Source organism: Mobula hypostoma, chromosome 10 (assembly GCF_963921235.1).
Source record: "Mobula hypostoma chromosome 10, sMobHyp1.1, whole genome shotgun sequence".
Taxonomy (NCBI): domain Eukaryota; kingdom Metazoa; phylum Chordata; class Chondrichthyes; order Myliobatiformes; family Myliobatidae; genus Mobula; species Mobula hypostoma.
This window is the reverse complement of record NC_086106.1, coordinates 65,471,513-65,492,886: the sequence shown is the minus strand read 5'-3', so window position 1 is coordinate 65,492,886 and position 21,374 is coordinate 65,471,513. Positions and strand designations below refer to the sequence as shown.

At 40.9% G+C, this 21,374-nt stretch overlaps 1 protein-coding gene across 2 annotated transcripts in view; it reads right to left on the bottom strand.

The window, feature by feature from the left end:
• Positions 1 to 16,525: 16,525 nt before the first annotated feature.
• pcdh19 (protocadherin 19) overlaps positions 16,526 to 21,374 on the bottom strand; it is a 187,311-nt gene continuing 182,462 nt past the window's right edge. For both annotated transcript variants that reach the window (XM_063060623.1, XM_063060624.1), the window contains exon 4: positions 16,526 to 20,902. In XM_063060623.1, the coding sequence (XP_062916693.1) occupies positions 20,307 to 20,902 (596 nt within the window). In that variant the 3' untranslated portion in view covers positions 16,526 to 20,306. The remainder of the gene's footprint in view (positions 20,903 to 21,374) is intronic.

The window sequence follows — 21,374 nt, the reverse complement described above, 5'->3', positions numbered from 1 at the left end:
CTGCTAGTCATCACTACAATCACCAAGATCCTTTTCCATAGTGAATACTGAAGTAAAGTATCCATTAAGTGCCTCTGCAATTTCCACCGGTTCCATACACATTTCCCCACTGTCACACTTGATAGGTCCTATTCTTTCATGTCTTATACTGTTCTGGTCTCCTTACTTGAGGAAGGATATACTGTCTTTGGAGGTGGTGCAGAGGAGGTTCACAAGGTTGATTTCAGAGATGAGGGGGTTAGACTATGAGGAGAAATTGAGTCACCTGGGACTGTACTCATTGGAATTCAAAAGAATGAGAGAAGATGTTATAGAAACATATAAAATTATGAAAGGGATAGATAAGATAGAGGCAGGAAAGTTGTTTCCACTGTTAGGTGAGACAAGAACTATGGGATGTAGCCTCAACATTCAGGGGAGAAAATTTAGGACGGATATAAAGAGGAACTGTTTTTCCCAGAGAGTGATGAATCTGAGGAATTCCCTGCCCAATGATGCAGTGGAGGCTACCTCAATAAATATATTTAAGACAGGGTAGGATAGAGTTTTGCATAGTAGGGGAATTAAGGGTTATGGGGAAAAGGCAGGTAGGTAGAGATGAGTCCATGGCCAGATCAGCTGTGACCTTATTGAATGGCGGAGCAGGCTTGATGGGCCAGATAACCTACCAATTCTCCTATTTTTTATGTTCTTATGTTCACAAATCAGCATAACCTTCCGCTGATTGAGGAAAAGACTGTTTGAAGCTCCAGACTTTATTTCTGACACAGAACCATTACAGCTGTCTCTGCCAAAGCCTCCAAATTTATTGAAGGAGTGTGGACATTCAGGATCTTTCCCTTGGCCAACATGAGGCAGAACATCAAGATTTTGGTTGCACTTATTCAGCTGCAATTAGCAGGCTTCATTATTTGCATGCTCAAGACCAGACTCCTGAAATAGACACTCAGTTCTGAGCTCTGTCCTGGGAAAGGATTATCAGGTTGCCAGCATTCATGTGTCTTTTGACTGCTGATATGAAATGAGTTAGGGGAGTCTCAGCACAGCTTCTAGTACACAGTGATCCAAAGTACAAAGCTAGCAGTTCAAAATTACTCCTGAACTGGCAATTTCTCTCAGCAATACAACTAAATGTCTGATATTATAAATGTAACACTTGTAAGTGGGAGCGAGACAATGGAAGAATATTGGGACAGGATGGAAAGAGCAAGCAAATCACTAAGTTCTCAATCTGAAGCCTCGATTGTGACAAGCGTCCTTGACGAAGGTGGTTTGGACCCAAATGCGGGAGTATCCAAAACCAGGAATGAGACATGGTGTCAAACTGGATTGAAAACTGAGCACAAAACAAACACTAGACAATATCACATAGTCGGGCTTTACAACTGACCATCAAACCTCAGCTCAGGTGCTCTTTAAATGCTCTATTCTTGTTGCCGAAAGCATGATAGCCAATTAGCGGGACTGTTCTGAATCCTTAAAGGGGCTGTGCCAGCCATGCATACTCCGGAGAGTTAGCGCGTCTAAGCCCCTAAAGCTGGTACTGTTGGGAGCATCTTGTAACATAGATGATGCCTAATTAGTCAACTTAACGAGGTCTAGTTGGCTTGCTACAATAGCTTCAATGTCAACGGGTAATGAAGGGAGGAAACTACTTTCATTCCTGTTCCTGTTTGTTGTCTGTCACTCATTATTGTTATAGCAAGGCTGTGCAAACATGGGAGAAAATTCATTCAGGACACTACTGGTCATATAACCTCTTACTTTCTTTTATTTTACTTTATTTTACAGATAAGTGAGCCAAGCTGTATGACGGTATAACTGTGTACCCTACTGTAAGTGAGAGGAAACTGCTCCCTTGAGCAAAAATGACTGAAAATAGAGGCTATTACTTTTGGGTATGGGGTAACATGTCTACAGGTGATCTGAGGAAGCATCTTTTCACTCACTGTGGTTGGAATCTGAAATGCACTGCCTGAGTGAAGGGTGGCGGTGGCTACTGCATACATTTCAGAAGGATCTAGATAAGCAATTGATTTGCTAAGGCACAGGAAAGAGGAGGACCAAATGGTGGTAAATGGGATTGGTATAGGTATCTGACAGTCGGCATGAATTTGGTGGGCTGAAGTGTTTGCTTTTGTGCTGTGGGACTCTAAAACCCTCTAAGAGTGAATCTTTCTTATTCAAGGTTAGTCAAGAATATTAAACATAATCTTTCCTCAAAACACAGTGAAAGGCGTAACACTGGTTAAATGCAAAATGGATAGGAAAGATTTAGAGGGATATTGGTACAAGATCAGATGGGAATCATGGTCAGACAGGACCAGTCATAGAGCATGGTTTCTATGTTTTATGACTCTAAGACCAGGACTGAAACTCACTTATTTTCTGTTAGCAATTCCTCTGCAGTTCCTTCTCAAGTACTGATGCAGGAATGTTTGATAATTTTCTGCTTCGGTATGTTTGCTACTATTAGTTACAGTAAGGGTTGCAATTATATCGTGTTTTTCACAGCCTCAGGACATCTCAGAGTGGTGCATGCAAAAGGAGGATTTTTTTTTAGAACCTAGTTACTGTTGCTGTATAAGGGACATGGAGAAGCGATTTATGCAGATCATGGTCTCACAAACAGCAGCAAACAGAACATTTATTTTCAATGTTGTCTGAGAGATTAATGTTGCCTAAGTTCAGACAGCAAATTGGAATCACATAACTGGGACATCAGCAGTGTGCACCGACACACTGTTGCTGCATCAGAGAGGTAATCATTTCCTCCTTGGGTAGAGAAAGGGGCAGCCTTCTAATTTGATAACATCATAGGTATTGCGATGGCACTTTCTTAGGAGGTTAGGAATGTTCAGCTTGGCACTTTAACAAATTTCAACAGATACCCTGTTAAAAGTATCCTGACCGGTTGCTTCATGGTCTGGCACAACAATTTGACAACACAGGAACAGTAAGGTGCTGCAAAACGTTGTGGACTCTGCCCAGTACACCACAGGCACATCCCTCCCTGCCATCGGTAGCAAATACAGGAGGTGCTGACACAAGATGGAAGCACCCCCTTGTACAAAACATCTCAAAAAATTTGTGAGGAAGGATATGCGGGCATTGGAGAGGATCCAGAGGGGGTTTATGCTAATGATCCTAGGAATCAATGGGCCCTGGGCCTATACTTGCTGAAATTTAGAAGAATGGGTGGCATCTCATTGATACATACAGAATATTGATAGGTCTACATAGAGTTGATGGCGAGAAGATGTCTCCAATAAAGACAGAATCTAGAACCACTGACAATAGCCTCAGAATAGAAGGACATACCCTTAGAACAAAGATAACGACTAATTTATTTAGCAAAAGGATGATGGATCTGTGGAAATCATTGACGCAGACAACTGTGGAGGGTAAGTTATTGGGTATACTTACAGTGGAGATTGATAGGTTCTTGATTAATAAGGGTGTCAAAGTTACGGGGAGAAGTCAACCGAATGGGGTTGGGGGTGAAAATAACTCAGCCATAATTGATTGGTGGAAATGACTCGATATGCCAAATGGCCTAATTCTTGTCCTACATCCTATGGTTTTATAGTTTTATCGTCCATCATCAGAGATCCCTACTACCAAGGCCATACCATCTTTGCACAGCTATCATTGGGCAGAAGGTACAGAACCTAAAGTCCCAACCATCGGGTTCAAGAACACTACTTCCCTTCAACCATTCAATCCTTGAACCAACAGCACAACCCAAATGACTACAGTTCAGCAACACTGTGACCACTTTGTTCATTTTGCACTTAAATGCACTTTCTTTGCTTTAATTATGTTCTTTCTTGTAATAAATGCGTATAACATGCTTAATATATGTTTTTGTGAATGCTGTTTATATGATGCTCTGGGCCTTTAAAGCAAGTTAGTTTTTCTTTGTACCTGTGCAGACATGGACTTGCGTATCTGACTTTGACCTTGGTACAGGGAGTGATAGCTCTATTGCAAAACATAGGCCTTTACTGACACTGAAATGGGTTTCACTCCTGAAATATTCAAACAGTCTACAAACAGATGATGGCAGTTAATGTCAGGCAAACTGGGAGCCTATACGATGCCCTCACCTTGGACTAGTGGGCCCTTCCTGTTATTTTCCAGTGACAGAACACCCCCCCCCCACCCCATGAATCAATTGTACTGAGGTGGAGAGGTTTGAGATCTTCTTGTTCCTAGGTGTAAATATCATCAATATCTTGTCCTGGTACAACCTTTTAGACACCGTAGCCAAGAGAGCACCCCAGCTTACTGCGTCACAAGACTAAGGAAACTCGGCATGCCTTGTTGTCCCTCATTAATTTTTGTAGATGTACTACTAAAGGCATCCTATCCAGATGCATGCTTGATATGGCAACCGCTCTGCCTAAGACTGCCAGAAACTGCAGAGTTGTGGACACAGCTCAGTCCATCACACAAATCAGCTTCCTCTCCATGGATTCTGTGCCCAGTTCTCACTGCCCCACAGAATCAAAGATCCCTCCTGCCCTGGACGTACATGCTCTCTTCTCCTCTTTTCTACTGGATAGACACAAAAGCTTGCAAAGTTAAACCACCAGGCTCAGGGACTGCTTCTGTTTTTGGGCTCCTGGAAGAAGATGTATAAAGTTGGGGCAATGTATTAGCATTAGCATGGATTGAGAAATGGTTAATTAATAGGAGGCAGAAAGTGGGTATTTCTCTGGTTGGCAATCACTGGTGAGCAGAGAGCCACAGGGGTTGTTGCTGGTCCCAGACTATATTTTATACATAATGATTTGGAAGAGGGAACTGTGTATCGTGTATCCAAGTTTGCTGATGACATTAAATTGAGTGGAAAAGCAGATTATGCAGAGGATTCACAGAGTCTATAGAGAGATATAAACAGGTTAAGTGAGTCGGCAAGGTTCTTCCAGATGGAGTACGATGTTGGTAAATGTGAGGAAATTTTGAAGATCATATTATTATTTAAATGTTCAAAAATTGTAGCATGCTGTTGTGTAGAGGGACTTGGGAGTGTTTGTGTATGAACTACAAAAAGGTTAGTTTTCAGGTGAGACCAGTTGTCAAGAAGGCAAATGGAATGCTGGCCTTTATTGCTAAGCTAACCAGCCTACACTCACTGCATTTAAGATCAAGGAGGCTATGTTGCAACTGTAAGCCACACATAGAGAACTGCATGCAGATCTGGTCTCCTTACTTGAGGAACGATATACTGGCTTTGAAGGCAGAGTACAGAGGAGATTCACCAGGTTAATACCAGAAAGGAAGAGATCAGCCTGTGAAGAAAGATTGAATTGCCTGGGAGTATGCTTGCTGGAATCCAGAAGAATGACAGGGGATCTTATAGAAACATGAAATTATGAAAGGGATAGATAAAGGCAGGAAAGTTATTTTCACTGGTGGATGAAACTAGAACTAGGACCAAAGCTTCACGATTTTGGAGAGCAGGTTTAGGATAAAGATGGGGAGAAAACTTTTTCCTCCCAGCAAGTAGTGAATCTGTGGAATTCTCTGTCCAGGGAAGCAATAGGGGCAATCTTCTTAAATATTTAATTCACAATTAGACAAACCTTTGCATAGCAGGGGAATTAAGTTTTATGGGGAAAAGGCAGTTAGGTGGACCTAAGTCTACAGCCAGATCAATCATGGTCTTATTGAATGGCATAGCAGGCTAGATGGGCCAGATGGCCGACTCCTGCTCCTATTTCTTATGTTCGTGTGTTCCTATGTTGCAAAGATCTCTTGTACATTAAGATGAATTTTTGACCTCACAATTTGCCTCATCATGGTCCTTGTACATTACTGACCACCTGCCCTGCAATTTCTCTGTAACTGTAATATTGTAGTCTGCATTCTGATATTGCTTTTCTCTTGTACTACCTCAATGTACTTATGTTTTGAAATCATCCGTGGAGATAAGGAGGATGAGAGGAGACATGATAGAGGTCTACAAGATAATAAGAGTAATAGATAGAGTGGATAGCCAGTGCCTCTTCCCCAGGACACCACTGCTCAATACAAGAGGACATGGCTTTAAGGTAAGGGGTAGGAAGTTCAAGGGGGGTATTAGAGGAAGGTTTTTTACTCAGAGAGTGGTTGGTGCGTGGAATGCACTGCCTGAGTCAGCGGTGGAGGCAGATACACTCGTGAAGTTTAAGAGACTACCAGACAGGTATATGGAGGAATTTAAGGTGGGGTGTTATATGGGAGGCAGGGTTTGAAGGTTGGCACAACATTGTGGGCCGAAGGGCCTGTAATGTGCTGTACTTTTCTATGTTCTATGTTCTATGATGGGATGCAAAGCCAAGTTTTTCGCATGTAACAATAATAATCCAATTGCGATTGCAATTCCACATCTTGTATTAGTTTAATAGTTGCCTGTTTGGGGAGAAGTGCTATCCCAATGGATCTAGTGGATTTAGATCCTGACACTGGTGACGAGCTGAATACAAAGAATGTTCTCAACATGGTGGTCACTCTAATAACACTGAGTGTGTCAGTTTTGCACTGGAGCACTGATTTTGTGCTGTAGGATGCAATGGATGTACACATCAGCAAACTTCAGGGAAGGCCTCTTGATTTGCCGTGGCTTACTGCATCCTCCACAACCAGGTATGAATTTAGTTCACCAGCAACAGTGTAGCAGCAGCATCAGAAATAGGAAGAGGACAAAGAAGAGGAGATGATGACGCAAGCCCATTTCTAATTGTGCTCTCAAACAGGCGCTGATTGTCTCACAGATCCAGTGAAAAGAATCCAGGGTCAAATTGGCAATAGTCTGGGAATGAAGCAGCCCTCCGCTAGATGATCTGGACAATGTTCACTCTTAGGTTTTGTGATTTGCAAATACCATCCATACCATAGATGTGCAAGGTCATGACCTTTTCCAATGAAGAGGATGTAGGTGGGGGTCTTAAATTAATATGTACTTCGATATTCACAAAAGACATTGTCATTGAAAATTTCAGAGATGGGGATCAATGAAATTCTGGAACATGTTGTCATTAAAAAGGGGATATTGGATGTCCTAGCAGCCTTAAAGGTGAGTAATTCTCCAGGGCCTATTGTGACAGTTCCCAGGTTGCTATGAGAGATAAAGGAGGAAATTGCTATAGTCCTGACAGAGATTTTTAGATCTCTCCTGACCGCAGCAGAGGTGCTAGAAAACGAAAGAAAAGAAAATGTGGTTTCCTTATTCATGAAGGGCAGCAGAGATAAGTTGGGGAATTACGGGCTTATTTCTGCTCCTCTTTTGAATAAGTGTCTGATGTTAGTAGTAAGGAAGTTATTGGCAAAAAGCAAAATTGTGGTTCAGGATTAACCTGCACTTGGAAGGGCAGTGGTTTATAAAGGATAGTCAGTGTGCGTTTGTTAAGGGGCTTCCCATCTGATTACTGATTGAATTTTTCAAAGTATTAACACAATATATTGATGAGGGCAAGACATTTTATGTAGTCAACGTGAATTTAAATAAGACCTTTGACAATGTCATATGTGGGAGACTGATCTGAAAGGTGAGATTCATGGAATTCTGGCAGGTTTGCAAATTGGTTCTTAAATTGGCTTGAATATAGGAAGCAGAGGGTGCTGGTGAAGGGTTGTTTTTAATGACTGAAAACCTGTGATCAGTGGTGTACCATAGGGATCATTGCTTGGACTCTTACCATTCATTATAAGCATTAACAATTTGGATTCAAATGTAGAAGGTATGATTAGTAAATTGGACGATGATATGAAAATTGATAATCTAGTTAATGGTAAAGAGGATCGTTATTAGCTACAGGATGATATTGATCCATTGGCAGGAGAAACAGCAGATGGAATTTAATTCTGATAAGTGTGAGGTAATGCAGTTTACGATACTATTAAGGGTAGGACCTAAGGAATGATGGAGCCCTGTGGAGTAACAGAGAAATTTCAGTGTAGAACTCCTAAAAGTGGCAGCACGGATAAATGGGGTTATGAAGAAGGCATGAGGGATCCTTTCGTTTATTCCCAGGGCAGAAATATAAGAGCAAAGATGTCTTGACACAACTTTATTGAACACTGCTTGACCACATCTGGAACCTGGTATGTCTAGTCACCATACTTTGGGAAGGACATGATTGTATTGGTGAGGATGCAGAGGAATTTCACTGGGATACTTCCGGGATAGAATCTTTCAGTTATGAGGAGAGACTGGATAAGCTGGGTTTATGTTCTTTGGAAAAGGGGACCTGATAGAGATATGCAGAGTTGTAAGAGAAATAGATAGGATAGGTGTTATGAAACTTTTGCTCAGTCAGACTAGAGGGCAAAGATTTAGAGGGCTGAGTAAGAAGCTTTTCACCCAATAGATGTTTGGAATTCAGAACGTACTGTCTATGTGGGTGGCAGAGGTAAGCAGTCTCATGTAGCCTCTTGGTAAGCCTCAGGCTCGCTCAGCTCGCTTTCGTTTAGGGGAGCAGCCTTCAGCCCCACCAAACTGGGTGATCAAGTTTGTGTGGATGCCATGTGATGTACCCCACACCGCCAATTAACAGCACACAATTTACGATTTACAGATTACACTTTATAGATCTTACTGGAACTATGTAATTAATAGAGAAACAATATAAAAGGAAAGTAAAAGGCACCCAACTTATCAGAGTTCAACCACTTCGTGCACAACCATCGGAGCTCAATTAACGGTGTCTTCTTTCCACCATTCGATCTCCTCTGACCTCCTTGACCCGCCGCCTGGGATCAACCACAGTGGTCGACCAGAGCGCGTCCAGCATGACCTTCCCCTTCAGTTCTCCTCCTGAAAAGCCCTGGGCCTCAGACTTCCTCTTGGGTCCGATCCTCGCCCAGCTAACAGCATCTCTCTCATCGCGTCTCCTCTCTCTGTCCCCATCGCGCCTTCTGCCCGAAGCCCGCAAAAAAACAATAGTTTACAGACACACGAGAAAGAATAACATCTATCCCAATTGGTCACCAAATGAATACAATTCCCATTATCAATAATTATAACCCAAACAAGCTGCTACCGTTAACTCAGCAGTTAACATTACAGAGAAGCCATTTTATTATAACATAACAAAGAAGCCATTTTATTAGCCTTAGCAAATAATATGAAAGAAGAAACCCCTTACACTCACAACACTTGGGATCTACCTAGACAAGGACTTGAACTACCAAGCAATTGTAGTGGTCAATGGAATTAGTATAGATGGGTACTTGATGATCGACATGGGCATGGAAGGCTAAAGTCTTGTTTTTGTGCTGAAAGACTCTATGATTACGACTATGACTCTATAAAAGAAAGTCCAGTTGACTGTCATTAACATTCAATGCATTCTTAACACATCAATGCATTCTGGCCACCAACACTCCAGAAGTTAGAATTGACTAGAGTGCTTACTCACTATCCAGAGCACATCTGATTCTGTGTATACTGTGCTGATGACTCAACTCCTGAATCTTCAAAGCCCCTTCACTTTCTTTAAGACAGGCATCATAAGCCATAGAGCCTGTTCCCTTGCTGTGCTGTTCTACACTCTCCGTTTTATCAGGATGGGATATGGTTTATTTATCTGGATGAGTACTATTGTAATATAATGAAACTTGACTGACCAACACACATCAAAGTTGCTGGTGAACGCAGCAGGCCATGCAGCATCTCTAGGAAGAGGTACAGTTGATGTTTCAGGCCGAGACCCTTCATCAGGACTAACTGAAGGAAGAGCTAGTAAGAGATTTGAAAGTGGGAGGGGGAGGGGGAGATCCAAAATGATAGGAGAAGACAGGAGAGGGAGGGATGGAGCCAAGAGCTGGACAGTTGATTGGCAAAAGGGATCTGAGAGGGTCATGGGACAGGAGGCCTAGGGAGAAAGAAAAGGTGGGGGGGGGGAACCCAGAGGACGAAAGAGAAGATTTAAACTTCTTCAGTGTCCATCTGGGTAGCCTCCAACCTGATGGCATGACCTTATATTCCGTCTGAGTAGCCTCCAACCTGATGGCATGAACATTGACTTCTCAAACTTGCGCTAATGCCCCACCTCCCCCTCGTACCCCATCCGTTATTTATTTATATACACACATTCTTTCTCTCACTTTCCTTTTTCTCCCTCTGTCCCTCTCACTATACCCCTTGCCCATCCTCTGGGTTTCTCCCCCCCTCCCCCTTTTCTTTCTCTCTCGGCCTCCTGTCCCATGATCCTCTCATATCCCTTTAGCCAATCAACTGTCCAGCTCTTGGCTCCATCCCTCCCCTTCCTGTCTTCTCCTATCATTTTGGATCTCCTCTTCCCCTTCCCACTTTCAAATCGCTTACTAGCTCTTCTTTCAGTTAGTCCTGACGAAGGGACTCGGCCCAAAACATTGACTGTACCTCTTCCTAGAGATGCTGCCTGGCTGCTGCGTTCACCAGCAACTTTGATGTGTGTTGCTAGAATATTCCTCAGTCTATGGCAGAACCTGTCCTATTCTTCCTTATTGCTGATCGTCACAGAATTTATATTACCATAAATGATTAATGTACATCCAAACTGGATCATCATTCCAAATTATATATTCATCCCAATTTAAATATCAAGTATTTACTCTTCTGAAGCATCTAATTCCTGTTTGCTATAGATTGCTCCACTGCTTTCCAAGATTTGGTCTCAGTTTTCGAATTTATCAACAAGATACCAATCCTAACTGTGCAGCCCTCTTTCCACGCTGTAGTTAGTATCAGTTCAGGTCATGTGATCATCTCTGAGAGTTACTTTGAGCCCTTGACATAAGACTCCAGAGCAAGAGTGTGCCAATGAATCAAGACAAGCATCTTAACCATTCTTAATCAGTTGGTGCAGTTTAGGTACATTTATGCATTGGACTGTAGCATCGTATCTGTTTGTATACTGTTAGCTGGACAGATTGTGCAGCAGCATGGGAACACAAGTCAAAGCAGAACCCATTATTTGTGCTGATGAAAAAAGAAAGCAATATTTATTTTCCCTCTATCTCTCTTTGAAAGAACCACCAATACTTCTGAATTGAAAAGAATTCTAGTACAGTTTGTTTCCAGAGATGTGTCTTAGATAGGCACTCAAATTCATTTTACAATGTGTGTTCAGTTCAGGTTGCTGACCTGGACATTATTGGCTCTGAATCAGCTTACTAGTAGATTGAAGATTCCATTTAGACAATGGAAACCATAACGGAAGTGCTGTGAACGTAGTGTGGAAGGAAGGCACCTTGAATATTGCAACAGCGTTCTACTTCTCCCTCTAGCTGCAACTGGTAATTTATACTATCGAGAAAGGGCAAAAGTTAACCCAAATTTATCTCAGCCTAGTGATAGAAGATGCTGAGTTTGTGATATTAGTTCTTGTGATATTTCATTGCTCTTACACAAGCATAGGGTTATTTACTACCTGAGGCCTCAGCAGAAGCTGCAGGCTATAGGCTTCATGGCGGTTTCAATCTACACAGCTGCATAGTCATCTTGGGCATAGAAATATACAACAGCCGCTTGGGCTACCAAATTATTTTAAAATACTCCTTAAGATCTACAAAGTTTCAAAAGGCTCATGGGAATTGGGCAGGTTTGCAAGTTGGTACTTACGTTGGCTTGAAGATGGAAGATAGTTTTTCTAGTTTAAAACCCATGACCAGTGTCGGGACCTGTATCATTTGTTATAATCATTCGCAATTTGGATACAAATGTACAAGATATGATTAGTAAGTTAGTTGATGACATGAAAATTGGTAGTGTTGTTGATAACGAGGAGGATCAACATGGGCTGCAGGATGATGTTGCTCCATTAGTAAGAGAAATGGCAGATGGAATTCTGATGTGTAAGGTGATGTACTTTAGGAAGATATTCAGGGTAGGACATGCTCAATGAATGGTGGAGCCCTATAGGTCCTTGAGGAACAGTGGGACCTCAGTATACATGTCCAAGGATGCCTGAAAATGGCAGCACAAATTAACGGGGAGGGGTAGGAAATGAAGAAAGCATATGTGATCCTTCCTTTTATTACCAGGGCAGAGAGGTCCTGGTACAACTTTATCAAACATTGCTAGGCTACATGCTAGCTGCCACAATGAAGGAAAGATACGATTGTGATATTGTAATTAAGCGAATAATTAAAAGCAGCTTCCAAACATGTTACCTACTTCATTAGGGGTTTGGACGAGGGATTCAGCCACTACCCTTTTAAATGTATTCTTATATTTTAAAAGAAAACAATTCAAGATTCTCTTTGAAGAATGAAATTAGGGCTTAAAAATGTGAATGAAACATTGGAGGGCAGACTGACATGGGAGAAATGAATACCAGTATCAGCTTTAGATTGAACTGTATGTCTGCCTTTGGAGACAATTGCATATATTGTTCAACTTGGAAGTTTTCTTTGATAGGAGGCCTGTCTGATTCACTGCAGTGACGGGAGCTGAGAATTTGATTGAGGTCTCACTGCTACACTGAACTGCTTATTTGTACCATCAATCATAATACTATGTCACTGTTCATTTGGCAGAGAAGGAAGCCAAGTAATGTCAAAGGGAGCAGCACTCCACTCACCTGATACCTTTACTTCCAACTGCTGCAGTTCTGTAGTCATATGGAACCACGTGGACAAATCCTGCTTGACAACAGGAACTAATGCAAATTTCAGTTGGCTCCAAATCACCCTGGTTTATTCAGTATATATTTGAAAAGGACAAGACTCCCTTGTATGACATATGTGAATGAAACATATGATAAATATGCAAATAGTTTAAAACATGTAGAGTGCCAGAAACATGCACTCACTGCTTTTGAGTGAGATGAATGTGCTAATAATTCAGACAGGACTTGTGTCAGTCGGTTCTTTATTTGTTGTTATATACCCTTACGCTAGTTTGCATCTTGTTGATTTGACAAACCTGATCTGTGCTGTTCAGATATTTGGTTCCAGTTAAGACCAGCTCTTAAATGTGCTTAGGTAAAATACTGAGAGCTGAATGCCAGCTTTCAACTCACCCATGCAACCAATAATATTGGGTCTCGGCCTGAAACGTCGACTGTACCTCTTCCCAGAGATGCTGCCTGACCTGCTGCGTTCACCAGCAACTTTGATGTGTGTTGCTTGAATTTCCAGCATCTGCAGAATTCCTGTTGTTTGCAACCAATAATATTGGTGTGTGTAGTGAACAACTCTATATTGATTTAAAAAAATCTAAATGCAAAGAAATTTATGGGAACATGTATTTCAACAAATTTAGGTTGTAGTAGCAGGTTATAAGGGATTTCTGTTTTTCCCCCTAATAACTAATGTTCAATAATCAAAAGGCATTTAAATGAGTCAAAAGTTAATGTGTTTGCAGATTAATTGCTCAGACTTAGGAGACAATGTAGAAAAAATATTTGGAAAAGTTTTGAAGGCTCTTTATTCCTGCCTTGGCACAACACAGCATTATTCTGCAACTTGCCTCCTTCAACCAATGTCCATTTCTTCAGAATCTGCATCCAAAGAAAGTCCAAGAGTCTGCCTCAAGCATTTAACAGACTGCGTGGCAGGAAAATCACTTTGTATCAGGGAATACTGAACACTATTGGATTGAGACATGCTCAAAGGTGCATAAGGTGTAGCATTTCAACTTGCATTGTTTTTTAAAAGCAACATATTGGAATTTTATCTAAGTCCCAGTACCTCAGTGCAGTTGGATATTTTGTAAAATGCAATGTACTCCTGTAAATTTAATCCCAGTCCTCCACGTACAGTGGATTCCGGTTAATCGGACCATTGGTTAATCCAGGCAGCCACTTATTTAGGCCAACTCTGAAAGAACAAAAACTATTGAAAAATAGCTGGGATTCCCTTAGTTTATTTGGGACACTACACCACTTAATTAGGGCAGGAGACTGTTGCCAAACAGTTTCTAACTATTATCAGTGCGCGTACTTGCGTGACCATTAGACACTACACTCTGCTTAGAACAAGCAGTTTTTACACAGAGTCAGTAGTGCTCAAAAAGCAGTAAATTTTGTCACTGACAGCTGGTGAAAAAAGCAGCAGTAAGACAATGTGAAACTGTTTTGCTCACTGCAGTTTCAAACATTCAGGCTTGGAGATACCAGAAATGCCCAGGAGTGTAAATGAAATGATTTCACTACTTCAACAAGTTAGGAAATATAATGAATTTACAGTATCGACGATCATCTTGAATGTTACAATGAAAATAAAGATTTGGAGGATGCAATCATCGAAAGGATTGTATAAAGACTGTCCACCATCAATGCCAGATGTCTGCTTTGATTTTGTTCATTTATAGGCAATCAAAAGAACATAGTAGCGTAGACTAGATTAATACCTCTGTTAATAAATATTAGGAACTAATATGATTTTATAGAACTGTAGTAGTGTAGAACAAATTAGGACACTATAAACACATGCATGGAATAACTCATTTAAATACATAATTTGTAACTCAGTTAAATTGTAGTGTATCCTTTTTTGTACTTTTTAAAAACTATTTCCATGCAACTTTTGCTAATTGATGCAGCCATTTAATTGGTCCAAAATGTGTCCCCATTAGATCATATCCACTGCATACAGGATGCATGTGTGTGGAGGATACTGAATGCTGCCTATAATACCAATAAACCAACATTGTGCAGATGAACTAAATAGAATGAGTTTTCAGCTCTGCATATGACTGATGAATGGCATGGATCTTTGCCTGCAGTAATAGTTCTCATCTAGAACAGTGGTTCCCAAGCTTCTTAATTCCATGGGCCCCTATCATTAACCAAAGGGGTTTGTGGACCCCAGGTTGGCAACCCCTGATCTATGAGAATAAAAGTTGCTAGTGTTAGAGCCATTTAAACTTTGATCACCATGGAGACCAGCAGCAAAGAATCTCTGAGGGGCGCATCAATCTGTTTAGATAAACCCTTGTTTTATCTTCTTAGCTAACATGAACACCCCACTACTCATCTTCTCCCCTATACCCATAATCTCATATCAGACTGCTCCCAGAACTTCTCCTTGCTTTCCCCAACTCCGTCTTCCTTCCATCAATTTTTCCCCAAGCTGTTTCCCAGTTGTTCTCCAACTTCCCCTTTATCTCTTTCATGTTCCAGCAATCTGTTTCGCATTATCCTCTTGGCAATCTCTTCAATCCACTGTGGTGAAAGATTGTGGGAGGAAAGGTCTTTGTACATGAGGCCAGGATTTGATGTCTGCTCACTAGAGCAGAACCCACACACAGTGCTTCAGTAAATGAAATTAGGTGTTGAAGAATTGCCAGACCAGATTTTTCCCATTCTCGCAAGGCATGCTGAAGATAACAATCTCTAGAAAAATCACGGTTCCTCTACCCTGACCTGCTTTCAGTTCTCAGGTGAAGCTTCTACTGTCAGAGCAATGATGTATCAATCAGAGTATCATTGCTTGTATTTATAATCAGTGCTTTGTTGAGTGGTTCTCAGAGAACATGCTCGGTCCTGATGAAGGATCACCATGCATTCGCGTGTCCAACTGTTCACAGCAGTGTACCTCATTAAAAGAAGCAGAATAGGAATGAATGCAGATCAATTCAGACTGAGGACAGAGAGATAGAACAGAAATAGAAATGGGGTCAGTATTAAAGATGAATGCACTAAACCCCATGAGCTAGAAAGTGAGTAACTATCATTTGGTTGCATTAGGAAATAGCAGTGAGCTGGAAGATAACAAGGTGGGAACAGATTTGTTGGAGGAAGCCATTACTGTCTTTTAAGTTTATATTCATAGTGGGCTCTGCGTGACCTTTGCCTGCCTTCTACACACACCCTCCCCCTCTCCTGCTACTCACACCGGAAGGTTCAATCACCTCTGGTAATAATACTTTCAGCAGTGAACACATGAGGTCATCCTCCTTGGTTAGAAAAAAGTGAGGTATTCTTTAAATGGTTAGAGGGCAGGAGAACTAACTGAAAACTAACATACAGTTGCAAGGAGCAATTAGAAAAGTAAATGTTCTGTTGAACTTTACTGAAAGATGATTCTGAGACACTTAGTTCCAATTACACAAGGCCTAGTTAAACCATATATAGAATACAGAATATGGGTCCTGTGCACTAACATAAAAAAAGGTATAGGCTTGCAGTAGAGGGAGTGCACTGAAGATTCATCAGATTGATTCCTAGGATGGTGAGTTTGTAGCCTAAGAGATTGAGGGCTGACAGTTTGGTTGCTAAGAATTTCATCGCAAATTACATTTAAAAAAAACAAGATTGACAGGTTTTGTGCAGAAGTGATGCCTCTTTTGGCTGAGGCACCTCAAGCCAGAAGTCAGAGTCTCATAATAAAGGATTGATCATTCAGGGCAGAAATGAGAAGAAATGTCATCACCCAGAGGGAGCTTGGTGAATCTCTGGAGTTCACTGCACAACAGTCCACTTTGGCTCAGAACTGCACAGATAATTGCCAAGGTTAAACAGCTTTTACCTATGTCAGGTTATAAATATAGAAACAGGGAAAAATGCTGACAGACATTTGAAACATTATAATAATTTAATAAAGCTGCTTTATATTTTCATAAAATATACAGAAATGTGGTTCTTATTTTACAATGAACCAATCACTGAAAATGTACATACCATATATGCATATACAGCATTATCTTATCATTTCACACAATCTTTGACAGACAATCTGGTAAACAGTCCTTGGTGTAGGCTCCCATTGAGCTTTTTTTTGGCAAATGACCAGCATTATCAGATGTGAACTGAGATGAGAAATTGTTATTTTTCTCTATGCTTACAGTGTAGCAGCACATTTGTCTGTTTCCGATGATAGCTGAATGTCACTCCATTCTGTAATTAGGCTTTTCCTCTTACAAGAGAAATACTGACATGTGTAAATCTCTGACAATAGATTCTTTTACAGAAGTAGCCTTCTTTCTTCCTCATTTGTAAACTGACCACGTTACAGAACAGAGTTAATCTATACATTCCACTAATACAATGGCTAGAGAGGGGAAAGGTGTGGAGTTTGGGGAGGGTGCAGGGAAAATGACCCAAGTTTGACCTTCAAGGCATTGGGCTTCCTTTTATACTTTTGCAAAGCACTGAAAAGCTTTTGCTCCCACATCTGTAACACTGAATTTAATTTGGAGAAATATAGCTTTGTTCGTACAGATGAGTTACAATAATTCACAAACACAAGAACATTTCTTCATGAACAATATTCTCAAGAAAAGCAGAATAATCTAATACTATCACCTTTGCAAAATAAAAACGGCCCCTCCCCAAATAATGCAACATAAAGCTACCTTAGTTCTCAGAGGTTTAACGAGGAACAGTAATCATTCTCACTCCTGCCCCATTCCCAGCTACATTGTGCCTCCCAGATTCTACAGTATAAAAAATACTCCAAAAAATGGGATGCTGGCCCGTTTAAAAAAAGATAGGAAAATCACACGCCAACTCATAATGCAAACACATGTCTTTGTTTGAAAAGTTTTCACTTTGAAAGAAAGCAAAGAGGCAAGTTTTGCACATTGTGCATGACTTAGTGTCTGCTATACACTGTTTAGAATGAATTACTATACAGATGAGAAGAGTGAACACCGGACAAAAAAAACTGGAATGGCTCAGAGGACCAAGGGATTGGGCCTGTTTATAAATCGCGCAAAAAAGGACAACATTTAAAAAAAACACTAGCTGAACCACGAATCATACTCAAGAATTGTATTTATAAGGAGTTTTGCAAGTAGTGCAGGATGGCAGAACACTTACAAAATTCAGGTTCTCCTTCCTCACTTCCATTCTTCCAGCTTCACTCCTTTGCTTCAGGTCATGATGATATGTCAGTCATGAAACCATTAGGACAGGTATTCATGCCACAGCCAACTCCTTCCCTTCCATGCTGATTTCTGATTCCTCAATTGGCAGGCTTTCTGTGTCTGAGAAGGTTTTGCTCTATTTTTTCCCCCATGTTATGAGACTCCATCGCCACCATTTAATTTCTGCTGGCATTCAGCCTTGAGTGTTGGAAATAATTTACACTGTTCCCACTGCAGTCAGTTGCAGGATGTGTTGGGCCTATATTTAAAGGCCAAGTTGGCTCAGCAGTTCACTACTCTTCAAAGGCAGTGTGAACATCTCTATTTGGTGAATCCTGGTTATTGCTGCTGGGAACCCATGCCTTTGAACTGAAGAACCTTCTCGTACACATTGAAAGCAGATTTTTGACTGTCCATCTCTACTGGGAATTTGGGCCTAAAAACACAGTAGCAACCAGCGGGGTGGTCAGGAGCTGCTCTCCTCTCTGGGTTTATATTTTTTGTATGTTTCTCTGTTACAAGTCTTAAGGAACATATTCCAGAATTTGAACTGATCAGAGATGGGAACCGCTCTTGCAGAACACCTTAATTAAACACACCAGTGATGTGTGGCCACCCTGAAAAAAATGTGATCAAATTTACAAATATTAACACAATGACAGTTGTGAGTTTAACAGTGGGTAGCATTGGAGGAACAAACTGCAGATTGGTTCGGAAGATTTAACAAAGATTGTTAACAATAGGCACAAATTGAGGGATGGCTGCTGTTAATTCTATAACCCTATATTTACAAATTTCTTCTTAATGCTTCCACCCCATTCTAACATAAACCTGTGAACTATACATCTCAGATCATAAACCACTGTTTATATAAAGCAATATAATGTAAAAATGCAATCTGATGCTGTTATGTTCAAAAGGCTAATTTTTACCTTTTAATGCAAAGTAACTGACTTCCTAAATATGGGCCGATCATTATAGTGAAGTGTCTGCCCTGGAAAAGTGATCTCCAAGTTGTCCCCATAGAAATCAATGATGGAGACAACAGATTGAACCAATGTGATAATTCATGAAAGAACCATAATTTACTGCCACTTGTATGAATACTTATTCACCATACATGCACATAGAACTAACGTGAGTCAATGAATTGCTGCTGATTGGTTATGATTTGTGGGATAGTACCCTTTCACTGAGTATGAACCAATTCTTTTCCAAAACTAGAATTATATTCAAAAAAAGGTAAAATAGAGGTTGAAATTAGTATCTATTTCCTCCAAATTCTGAAGGATTCCCTGCCAGAAGGTATATTATTGACTAGAATCACTTCTGTGATAAGATATTGCCATTGTTGGCTAATTTGTTGCATTTAATAAATATTTGAAAGGGTTTTATGGCATTTAAATAACACATGGCTCATCTTGAAAATATCAATTCTACTTCAATAGCTATTTCATCAATAACATTCTGTTCCTGCTTTCAGTTTATGAAGGATGTTTGGGCTTAAAACTAATATGCTAACACATCCTACATAAACAAATAGAGCTCAGCAAGGTGATGGCACAACAGCATTGTACAGGATGTTTCACAGGACTTGGATACAGTCCCTCTGTGAGGATACCTAATATTAAACATTTTACACTCATTACAATATTGATAGGAAAACCTTACTGATAAAGTGAAAATGCAGTTACTTCTCAGCATTTCCCTTTTATAATTAACATAGCCTATGGCTAGCAGTGATGCAAGATAGTTATCTGATGTACAACTAACTTAACGGAACACTTTGTTCCTGAATTCTGCAGCCAGTTATACGAACATACCTTTCACTGCTAGTTAGAGGGTATCCCTCTAATTAGAGGAGATATCGTTCTGTTACAGAACAGCTAGACTCAAACCTTCGGGTTATATTTCAGGGTTGGGGAGAAATTAGATGTTGTTGGGTGCTTCAGACACTTCCACTGTGCTTATGTGAGGTACACCATGGCTGTCACCCATTTTATGCAGGAAGTCTGCAGGGGCGTACCCACTTTATGAGGATTGTAAAGCACCAACAGTTTTAATTCCTACCATTGTGGTACTCTTATGGAGCTTGAGCTCCCAATGGTTTGGACATAGACTGAAGCTGGGCAAACCTGAATTCTGATCGCTTTTTTATCTTTAGGTCTGTTTCATTCTTCCCCCTTGCAGCAGCTGGTGCTGCTTTCATCTACTTCGGCCATCAAAGCACGTCTTCAAATGCATCGGAAATGAACAAATTTGGATCAATGCAAATTGATCCAAACTGTACCTGTTTGGCTAAATTTGAACTTAGAACTATATGGGAGCTCACTACTGAGAATTGCCCCTCTGTCTTCTTCGCCTACAGAACAAAAATTTATTTCCTTATCATAAAATTTAATGTAAGAAAGTACACTTAGGAAAAAGCAGTTAAATACAGCCATACACAAAACCAAAGGAAGGCAAATTACAAACTGTCACGGTGCTAATATTTATCTGTATTGTAGGTGGTACCCACTGATCACAGCACAATGTCTTGTATTCGTTTAACTCCCGTCAAGTTTTTCTCTCCGCAATCATGAACAAGACGGTTGATGTCTTGGACGTGCTCTGAGTCTGCCTCCCACGATCCTGGCTCAGATAGATGTGAGGAGGTTTGATTGGCAGGTTGATTGAGGTCATGTGCTACTGGGCAGTGCATCATAGAATATGTGACTGGAGGCCTATTAGAAGAGGGGCTGCTTAAATGCACAGGCGTGCTGGCAGGACTTGAAATGTCAATACCGTTGCTTGTTTCCTGACTGCTGGAGACAGAACCATTCAATTTGGGACTGCAGACAGGTAGATCAAATGTCCTCTTTCCTTTCACATCTGCTTTATCGTTCTCTGCCGTGCGATCTCTCGGGTCTTTTCCAAAAGTTGCAAAAGTCCTCTTTGAACAGCCATTCTCATATGGTTCAGACTCCACACTGGTGGCCTCTATGGACAGTGCAATAACATTTCTGCCATGGTCAGGTGACTTGGCACGGCTGGACACTGCAACTCTTGGCATCCAACATCTGTCTGAATGCCCTAAGATCCGGCATTCTTCCATGCAGGTAAAGCCTTCATTCTGATCTATAGGTGGAGGGGAAATAATAAGAAAACATTAATTACTTGGAAAAAGTCAGCTCATTTATCTTAGTCGTTACACAAAAAACTGCAGATGCTAGAACCCTGAGCAACCATCTTCTGGAGGAACTCAGTGAGTCGTAGCTTCTTTGGAAGGAAAGGAATTGCCGATGTTTTAGATCAAAACCCGGCATCAGGAGTTTGTCATATTTCACCTCCTTTCAGTCCACCAATTACCTCAGACTCCTGTCTCACCACTCTCCTGTCTTTACTGGCTATTGCACCTCTCCTCCTCTCACTCCTGATGTAGGGAGTCCATTCAAGATGTTGACAATTCCTTTCCTTTTGCAGATGGGGTTTGACCCACTGAGCTCCATTAATCTCAGTGTATTGTTCTGGTCAAAGACTTGTTATCGCTCAGTGCTGTTCCTTCTCATCTGTTTTGTGATCTGTGACAATTCCACTGAGAATACAATGA